Source organism: Echinops telfairi, unplaced genomic scaffold (assembly GCF_000313985.2).
Source record: "Echinops telfairi isolate 266 unplaced genomic scaffold, ASM31398v2 ScPeMD7_23;HRSCAF=83, whole genome shotgun sequence".
Classification (NCBI taxonomy): Eukaryota; Metazoa; Chordata; class Mammalia; order Afrosoricida; family Tenrecidae; genus Echinops; species Echinops telfairi.
In genome coordinates, this window is record NW_022103920.1 from 65,521,527 (window position 1) to 65,532,409 (window position 10,883).

Consider the following 10,883-nt stretch of genomic DNA (forward strand, 5'->3'; position numbering starts at 1 on the left):
AAATCTGGCTAGACCAGAGGATGTATATTGGTACAAATAGCAACTGGAAACACAGGGAATCCAGGACAGATGACTCCTTCAGGACCAGTGGTGAGAGTGGCGGTGCCTGGAGGGTAGAGGGAATGTGGGGCAGAAAGGGGGAACTGACTACAAGAATCTACATATAGCCTCCTCCCTGGGGGATGGACAGCAGAGAAAGGGGTGGGGGAGTCATCAGACAGTGTAACATATGACAAAATAATAATTTGTGAATTATGAAGTGTTCATGAGGGAGGGGGAAAATGAGCAGCCGATATTAAGGGCTCAGGTGGAAGGCAAGTGTTTTGAGAATGATGATGGCAACAAATGTACATATGTGCTTGACAGAATGGATGTATGTATGGATTGTGATGAGAATTGTACGAGCCCCCAATAAAATATTTTTTTTTAAAGTACACAAGGTAAATCACACAGTGATCTTATATAAAATATTTTTACATTTATTACAATGTTGTCCCAAGGAAATACTTAGGAATCCGATGCACCAAAGGAGAGGGGAGAGGAGTTTCAAGAGACCAGGAGTAGATGGTTGAGACAGGCTCTTCCTTTCTTATTCTATAAACTCCTATCCATTTCCAATGTGCTGATAAGCATGTGTGTATCTGGATCTGCATTATTAAAATAATTAAAAATAAATAAATTATGTATATGCCTACGGAGTAGCTAAGCAGTCCCTCTCTCTTAGATGAAGAGAATAGTACCAATATTAACTTTAAAGTGTGTGTGCGTGTATGTTTATAGTAAATATCATGTCACATGTAAAATGCTAATTGTGGCATATGAAGTATAATGTACTCTTAACCGTTCTACATCCCACTGCTGTCAAGTTGAATTCAACTGTGACCCTATAGGACCCTATAGGACTGTGCCCTATTTTTGAGGCTATAAACCTCGATGGGGGCAGAAAGCCTCATTTTTCTCCAGAAGAGAGGCTGGTGAGTTCAAATAGCCAACCTTGAAGTAAGCAGTGCAACTTATACCCCTCTATAACTAAGGCTCCTTCCTTAACCTATCGTAATTACTTTTATGCAACATATATAAAAAACCTAGCAAGTCACAACCTGCTTGAAAGTACCTACACTCATACAGCAAGGCCATTTTCACTAGTTATTTACTAAACGAGAGAGCATTTGTGTACTTTGGTTTGGCTTCTAGTGCCCGTACATTTCATGCCGTACATAGTTCATTTTCAGAGCAACCTTTACTTCTAGGCATCTTGTTCATTTTAAAAAAGAGGCCAGCAAATCTTTGGAAAGACTTCAGGTTGGAGCTTGTATGTATAAACGAGTTAACATTTATATAAAATAATATAAAATATAAGTCCAGAAGCATAGTTGAGGTAGGAGTGAGTTGGAGAAATGTTTCATTTTACCAAGGTGGTGGGTTGTTTTCCAAGTTATTTTAAAAGCGAATGTATTACATTATGATATCAAGCCACAATGGAAAGATATTAGAGAATGCAGGGGTCAAGTACGCCCCAGGGGCATATACAGGAGGAGCCAGGACAAAGCCTGGTGACGCTTCCTGGGCGCCCATGCCCCCCATCCAATGGTGGTTTGTCTCCCTGTCACCTTCACACGCTGAGCCCTGCCCACGTGGACCTGCTCTCCCCATGAGCAGCTCATACCCCTGTGTTTGTTTAAAGTAGTCTGTGCTCAAGTTTTTGTATGTTTCCAAAAGAAATGTGCACTTCAAAATGCATAATTTTAAGCATGTTAAGATTCTTCTCATTCTCACTGTTTCTAACACCACAAATAGCCACTAAATATGATTTGTGGACTTGATCTCATTGGTTCTGTGAGCCAGCCTCTTTGAGATGGATAGTATCAACTACGGACATCATAAATGATTTTCAGTTGGGGAGTATATTTGGCGTGTTCGTTGTAATAGCATAGAGACTATTATGGCTCCTTGTGGGGAATTAGTCTCTAGTTTGAAACTGGGTTCATCAGAAGTTGGCAGGTTTTTATTTTGTCACCTCATCCCATGACATAATAGTTATTGCCACTTGTGTGATCACTCCTATATGCCGCCATCAGAGGGTCTGTAGGTGTCCTTGTAGATTTCAAAAACGGAGGGTTTCGAGTGCTGATAGTATTTTAGATACCGTGGTAGGACCTTCACAACTTATCTTACCTTTTGCACATGAGCTACCTTTGGATTCTCTTCTTTCGTTTCTCTTCTTCAATTTACTTTCACGTTAGCACCAAGGAGCTTTTTGTCCCATTCCCATACAACTAACACATCCCTCCCTGGCTCTGAGCATTGCGGAGGAGTGTCCTTTTGCGTGGGAGAATCCTCTAGCCCATTCGCTGTATGTTGCAATCTGATGCATCTTAGACTGTTCAGCTCTAACACCGACTCTGTTATGTAGGGTCTGCATTTCAACTCTAACCAGGACTCAGAAAGTTACACATGGTGCTGGCCAGTAACGCTATTTGATTTGACTGTGACTTTCTTCAAATCAAGACCCACATCTAATTGTATTTACCTTTATAGTTTGATTGCTTAGTTCCATAGTAGGAGCACCTCACTGTGTAGCTATTGAATTAATGAAGTGAATGAATAAAGGATGTTTACACTGAAGATCTGGGGACTTTTCTAGGTACTCTTTCTGACCATTCATAATTGACACTCTCTTTCGGCTTCTGCCCTCCTCCCTTCTTAACATAGATAGTTGAAAGGGAAAGAAAAGGCAGGGGAGAAGAAATGAGTGTTGAACACAATAGTAATGACTATGGCTGAAACCTGCTGTGATTCAGCGACCAAACTGGTGGCTGGCGGGCAAACCATGGGCAGCTTTGCCCATCACACCACTGAAGGCAATAAAGCTATTGCATTTGGTAGCTGAGCTTTTTAATGGCTGACCTTGTGTTCATCCTTTTTAACTGGAGTTTTGCTATCTTCCCAACCTACCATATTTTTAGATTTTCAAAACAACACATTAAAATATGTATGATTACTTTTTAAATTGCTTATTTGGGATACTTTGTTATGTTAAAGGGAAATTGTCTTACAAAAATGCTTTCAGCTCTCAAATATGATACGTTATTTATTTACATAAAAATTTACCAGTGGGTGTCAAATCTAAAGTCTGGTGATGTTCATTGCTCCCTCAAAACTCTGTCCCTGAGCTGATTTGGAGCACTCCTGACCCTCCGTTGCTGCCCTGCATGCTTCAAAAGAAGGGCCCACTTCCTGTAGAGCGGTGAGTATGGTTCGCAGTCTCCAGATAGGGACAATGGAAGCTTAAACGAGGTAAGAAGCTTGCTCACAGCATAAAGACATTAGAGCTTACAGCCTGGGCTGGTACTTGGGCAGTCTGACTCCAGAACTCATAATCAATATAACTATGGCAAGTATTGTTTGGGACTAAAGAATTTCTGTTCTGCCTGAAATGCAGAAGCGTCTCTGTCTTCGAGATTTAGTGTCTTTTTGAATCACTGCTCCTTCCTCCTTGAAGTCATACCCCAACCCCACTTGCGCACTTCTTTCTCCCACTCCCTGTGTGCCACTGCTGTATTGCACTCTAAGTTTCTTTTCCTTTTCTTCAGTGGAGCAGCGTTAGTGCGGCTTCATTAGGCTGTACACCATGGATGCAGCTCGTTCCAGGCCCTGGGTTTGATGATCATGTTGATTCTGGGATGCGAGGACAGAGAAATTATCGAATGTTTGCTTGGGTCTCTCCTTCTTACCCTCCAAAAATGGGAAACCATTGATATGTTTTCAAAAAAGATCAGAGAAGAGGATATGAATGTAGTTCTTTTATATAAAGGGAATAAAACGGGTGCTGTGATAAGGACAACATTTTATAAATGTTGGCTGGTACTGATTTGAATGTTTGAGTAGTTAGATTTCGTTCAAACACAAAAGCAAGAAAACTACAGCTCAAACTATGTGCACTCATTTTACCAATTAGAGTTTGTTTTTAATTTTATATTATAGTTACTCTGTGCTATAGGAAAATAACAGTTTAAAATGTATTTCCTCCAGTGAATTAGGAAGGGAATTTTAATTGTTTCTGTTCGTTTTGTAATTTTAATGAAAATAATTTTGGCTGTGGAACTATTAAGGGTGACACTTCTGATATTAGAGTAAACATTTTCCCATTGAGGACTGGCTTTATTACCAGGCAGATATGATAGGTGGGAGAATAAATGTTTCTCCCTTAAGAAAACCCATACATTCCTACGTACAAACCACCTCTCTAAAGAGTATTTTCCTCTAACTTTCATCCCTTTGAGACTTAAGTTTCGGTCCTTGTAAAAAGACAGAATTGCTTTGGTTAAAGCAACCACTCTGTAGCTCTCAGTTATGAAGACTGCACCGATGTGATCCATTTCTGGAAAGTGGCGTTAGCTCAAAGAGAACATAGAAACAGGAAACAATGCGGCGTCAAGAGAGGAGTGCTAACCACATGTGGGTTGAGCTGAAGGGAAGGGGAAGCATATCGATCTCAGAGAAATTTGGCAGCAAAGCCATCTTCTCAGTTCCCACCATTCCTCCAAAGATCAGTAGTGGCCCCTCTATCTGACAGTCATCTTTGACGCCACACAAGGGCACATGTTCGTTTTGGGTAAGTGGCATGCTAAAAAGTTCCAAGCGTGCAAGAGGGGGGGTCTATACTTTCCGTACAGATAACTGTCCCCATCGCAATCGGGCTATTCTTTCTGATCCTCAGTCCCTTCCGCAAGTCTGTTTTGCCCTTGGCCTTTGTTTTCTTCTCATCTTTAACTTCTGCACCCAGGAGCTCTTTCACTATCTCCGTGAAGACGTCCTTCTTGCCTGGAGGAATCACAGTGAATTCTAGGGTGGCGCTTGTGTTTGCTTGGGCCACCAATTCATAGCAGCCTCATCTACAATAGAACAAAACACTGCCTGGTCCTGTGCCATCTTCTTAATTACTGTTGGGTTTGAGTCCATTGTTGCAGCCGCTGTGCCAGGGTAGCAGCCTGAAATCTCTGGCAAGTCCTTTCTGGTAGCATATCTAGTGTTGCAATGCCACCTTGGCTTTTCAGGACGCAGTCATGGTATATAAAGCTATGAAAAAACGTCACCTTCTCTTCTTTGCAATGATGCATTTGAGGCTAAGCTTGACTATTATTGACATTTGGAATGAAATCATGGTTGGTTGTAGGCCCAGGCCTGTGCAACATGCAAGGTTTAGTGGCATCTCAGGGCTCGCTGCCCACTCCAAACAAAACAAAACAAACCTCACTGTCAGAGTCAATTCCAATGCATAGTGACTCTATAGGATGGGCTAGAACTGCCCCTGTGGGTTTCCAAGATTGTAACTCTACACGAGTAGAAAGCCGTATCTTTCTCCCATAGAATCGTTGGTGGTTTCGAATTGCCGACTTTGTGGCTAGCAGCCCAACATGTAAACACCGTACCACCAAGCGTCTTTTCTCTAAGCACTCACTTTCCTTGCTATTCAGTCAGTGCTGACTCACAGTGGCCCTCTGACTCATCGGGAAGGATAGGGTAGACTGCACTTGTGAGTTTCTGAAACTGTAACTGTTGGGAGGCATAGAGTGTCCATCTGTCTCCTGCGGAGCCCCTGGTGGTTCCACAGTAGACTGTGGATCAGGCCCCACGCGTAGCCACTGTCTCTACCCGCTAGAGACCAGCGGAATCTCGCAGTCGTGATAACCAAAAAATACCTCCACGCATTAGGTTAAATGCTGGAGGAAATTTAGAGAGAGGGTAAGTGGAAAGTTTGAGAAAGAAGGTTGGTCCCTCTAACTCACTGGTAAGAGGGAAGAGCTGAACAATACAGTTGCAGAACATGAAGTAACAGGTGAGAGTCAATGACGTGGCATATAGAGTAAAATCTGTATTAGAGTGGGCCCAAAAGTCATGTTCTTGCTCCCGAAGACCGTTCTAGAGTCCTTACAGCCCAAGTGGCTAAGTGAAAGGCAATGCACAGACCAGGGCTGTAGCCCAGCAAGCCATTTTCAGTTGATTATGGAGAGAAGGGCATAGGATGCCTAGTGGGGCTAATCAAGGGCAATGCAGCAGCGAGGAATTACTAAACCCAAATGAAGGTTGAACATGATGGTGGGACAAGAGGAAAGTAAGAGGAAATAGAGGAAAGAACCAGGAGGCAAAGGACATTTATAGAGGTCTAAGTACAGGCATGTACATAGGTAAATTATATATATGTTTAAATTATATGTAAATATGTAAATTATATATATAAAATGAGAGGGGAATAGAACTATGTACTCATATCTATATGTTAAGAATTAGGTTGCAGATGGACATTGGGCCTCGACTGAGTACTCCCTCAACACAAAAACACTTTGTTCTAACAATCCAGCATTCTGTGATGCTGACCTTCCCGACACAATCACTGAAGACAAAATAGGTGCATAAGCAAATGTGGTGAAGAAAGCTGCTGGTGCCCGTCTATCAAAAGATATAGCTTCTGGGGTCTTAAAGGTTTGAAGATAAGTGGCCATTTGGCTGAGAAGCAACAAAGCCCACATGGAAGAAGCACACCAGCCTGTGTGATCATGAGGTATTGATGGGATCAAGTATCAGGCATCTAAGACCCACAACAAAACCATACCCAATGTGAATGAGGCAAGGGGGCATGGAGTGGAGACCCAATGCCCATCTGTAGACAACTGGATATCCCCTCACAGAGGAGTCACAGGAAGAGATGAGCCAGTCAGGGTACAGTAAAGCACTGATGAAACACACAACTTTCCTTTAGTTCTTTGGTGCTTCCTTCCCCCCACTGACATGACCTCAATTCTACCTTACAAATTGGAATAGACCAGAACATGCACACTGCTACAGATAAGAGCCTGAAACACAGGGAATCCAAGATAGATAAACCCCTCAGGGCCAACAATGAGAGTAGAGATACCAGGAGGCTTAGGGGAGGGTGGGGGGAGAAGGGGGGAATTGATCACAACCTCTAACCCTCTCCCAGGGGGACAAACAATGGAAAAGTGGGTGAGGGGTGATGGAGGACAATGTAAAATATGAAAATAATAATCTATAACTTATCAAGGGTTCATGAGGGAGGGCAGGCTGGGGAAGGAGGGGGAAGAAATGGGGAGCTGATATCAGAGAATGCTTTGAAAATGATTATGGCAGCATATGTGCAAATGTGCTTGACACACTGGATGAATGTATGGACTGTGATAAGAGATGTAAGAGCCCCTAATAAAAGTGTTAAAAAAAAAAAGAAGAAGGAACCCCTAGAGTACAGTTGTGTTTACTGCTGGACTAGAAAACAACAACAGCGACCACCTTCGAGCAGTGACCTTTCATTTTGAAAACAGTTTTGTGGGGGGAGGGGCTGGAGGATCCAGTGAGACTACTGAGCGATAACTAGGTTTCTATGTGAGACAGAACTCAGAACTGCTTCTCAAGGGGCCTTGGTATGGTGGCTTATTGAGATTCTTGGCTTTTTTAATAAGACACCTGGGGACTGTCTTCAACAGCCTTACCCTGGAACCGTCTGTTCAAATTGTACAGGGTTGATCTGTATTGGCAAGTTTGATTCTCATGGGCATTTAGCTGTACTAGGATTTCCACCTCTCCTTGATGCCCCTGTGCCATAACTGGAAGTTATCAGCTTAACTCTAGGCCAGTGAAGCCATATGGATACTGGCTCCTCTCAATCACTGCTCTAGTCCAGGGGACTTCTACTCAGAGAAATGAGACAGCCATCCCAGGAGATCAGTTCCTGGGTGAGACTCTCATAATGCAAATTGCAGTGATCTCTCTGAACATATGTCACAGAATTCATGTGGTCTGGACATTGAATGTCAGATGCTTCCGTTTATATACCTTTTTCTAGGTAAGGAGGCAGAATCAAGAACAATACCTTATCCAAAATGTGCCTTGCATATAGTAGAGTCTAATAAATGTGTTGCTTATGTGATTACTTTGTGTTTATTTTTATTTGTTTTGACCAGTTAAAATATAATAGAGTCTCTTTGAAAACCTAATTTTTAAAATATGGTTGTGACAAGGAAAACCCAAAAGTCTATTGGACCATCACATTTTTCTAGGAATGAGAAAAATGTATGGTATTTATGCTGTTTAAAAGACCAAATGGTTTGTAAAATTTGGTCCCCAAAGCGTTTGGATTCTGGTGCTAAGGAATAATTCATTTGTTCAGCTTAGATTTTAATTCAATTTGCTTTATTTGTTCATGTATTATGTTTTTTCTTCCTCATGAAAGCAATTTTTATATAGATGTTTGATTGGTGGTTAGTGGTTTTATCTAAGCACAAATCCCTCCCCCATGGTGAAATCAAAATAGAGGTGCTCTGTGGTTAGTTTTTCATAAGTACTCACCAGATGCTGCAGACATTTACACGAGCATCATTGTTTCATTTCAAACCTGCAAGGCAGGGTTTCGAAACACCTGTGTGCTGGGTGTCCTCTTCCGATGCACTCTTGTCAACGCCATGTTTTTTCTGTTCTGTTTGCAGGTCGCATGTGCCAATTTAACAAACGGTGGAAAGTCCGAACTGCTCCAGTCAGGAAGCAGCAAATCCACACTGAAGCACATATGGACAGAAAGCAGCAAAGACCTGTCTATCAGCCGCCTCCTGTCACAGGCTTTCCGTGGCAAAGAAAATGATACCGATTTGGACCTGCGATACGACACCCCAGAACCTTATTCTGAGCAAGACCTCTGGGACTGGCTGAGGAACTCCACAGACCTCCATGAGCCTCGGCCCAGGGCCAAGAGAAGGCCCATTGTTAAGACGGGCAAGTTCAAGAAAATGTTTGGCTGGGGTGATTTTCATTCCAACATCAAAACAGTGAAGCTTAACCTGTTGATAACCGGGAAGATCGTAGATCATGGCAATGGGACATTTAGTGTCTATTTCAGGCATAATTCCACTGGTCAAGGGAATGTGTCGGTCAGCTTGGTGCCCCCGACGAAAATAGTGGAATTCGACTTGGCACAACAAACCGTGATTGATGCCAAAGATTCCAAGTCCTTCAACTGTCGCATTGAGTATGAAAAGGTAGACAAGGCTACCAAGAACACGCTCTGCAACTATGACCCTTCCAAAACCTGTTACCAGGAACAGACCCAGAGTCACGTGTCCTGGCTCTGCTCCAAGCCCTTCAAGGTGATCTGTATTTACATTTCCTTTTATAGCACCGATTACAAACTCGTTCAGAAAGTGTGCCCGGACTACAACTACCACAGCGACACACCTTACTTCCCCTCGGGATGAGCACGGACACGGGGGTGAGACTGAAGCCGGAGCGATCGCAGGTCATTTGACAGGGCTGTTACCTCACAGAAGAAGATCACATCTGTTGCCTGGAATGTGTCTACACTGCTGCTCTCGTCAGCGGGCTGCAAATCCGCTAGTGGAAAACAACCCGATGTCATTTCTGCCCAGTTAGCTTCATCCCTCAGCCTAGCTGTAAATCACCCTAGAGTTGAAAGCCCCACTTGAAGACGTGTTCTCTCACACAGACGCACACAGTCATACCCATTTCAGCTTGCATCTATCATGATTCCTGTTGAGAGGGCTTTCATTGTCTGACTCATAATGATTCAGGATAAACTATCATCAAGCAAAAGGATTAACTAGACAGAGAATGCTTTCTAACACTTGCTGTTATGGAAATCTCTTTTACAGTCATGAGTACATGCCAATCACTGATCCCCTCTCATGCATTCCCACCGCTTGGAGTAGCCGTCTTGGTAAATACTACTGTAGGAGTATATGCTTGTTAAAATGGAAAAAAAAATGTGTCTTTAGATCTCTGTATTCTTTATTTTATGAACACAACAAAGTATAGTAACTTCTTTCCAGCATACAGTAGTCACATTCAAGGGAATACAAGATGGCTCTTTTTTTCTATGGAGGGAGCCCTTTCTCAGTAAAGACGAGCAAACATTTGGAATTTACATGTGGGCAGACATTGGGATTACAGCGTTCATTACCAATCATTGGACTTTTGTGAAGCTGGGACCAGCTGAGGCGGCATAAGACAAGTTCTGATCATTGTGTAAGAATGAAAATACCTGGCAGACACCATGTAAGTTAGAAGTGTCTGTCTTATCTTTACTACTCATATTGTAACAAATTCAATATCCTAGTCTTCATTTGTATGAATGGTTTGTATTGTATATAGTTGAACCAAGTGTTATTTGAGCTGCTTATTAATATTAACTTGTACTTGTCTATCTGCTTGTTATTGGTTAAAAAAGAAAACAAGGACATGAGGAATCCATTTTATCAATGTAGCTGTGAACTCCATTGAAAAGACAAACTTAATGTACAAAGCATTTATTCAGCTCAAGTATTGTTGAAAGCTATACATATAATACATTACAGTCTGTCTGTATTTAGATATTTTATTTCTGGATCAACATGAAATGTACATAAAAATAAAGCACTTAAAGTTGAATTTCAATATGTACTTGTGTAAGATGGTGATTTAAATGGTTCTGGAAGAAGAATGTGTTGGCATACTGTCATAACTTAACAGCTCGTATTTGTAAGTTTGTACCAAACCCAAACCCACTGCCTTAGAGTCCTCTTGAATGTGTAGCATCCCATTAAGGCAAAGGAGAACTCCCGTAGGGTTTCCAAGTGGGTGAATGTGCCACAGCAGCAGACTGCCTCCTCTTCCTGCCCACAGGAATTGGTGAGTCTTTCATTCTGCAATCCAGGGCTCACGATTACGCCACCAGCTCGCCTCCTCGCTTTCCATTCAAACCGGTTAGTTTTCCAGTCAAAACAGTATAAGAGATTCAATCTCTAATCTTGCAAACAGTGGTGGCATACTACATAACACACACACACACACACACACACACACACACACACGTTTTATAACAA

The 10,883-nt window shown here is 42.3% G+C and overlaps 1 protein-coding gene across 1 annotated transcript in view; it reads left to right on the forward strand.

Moving 5' to 3' along the window:
* The window catches only part of NXPH1 (neurexophilin 1), a 351,856-nt gene extending 341,401 nt beyond the window's left edge, over positions 1-10,455 (forward strand). Inside the window, exon 3 of the mRNA XM_004702686.3 lies at positions 8,499-10,455. Within this exon, the coding sequence (XP_004702743.1) occupies positions 8,499-9,260 (762 nt within the window). The 3' untranslated portion in view covers positions 9,261-10,455. The remainder of the gene's footprint in view (positions 1-8,498) is intronic.
* The last annotated feature ends 428 nt before the right edge of the window (positions 10,456-10,883 follow it).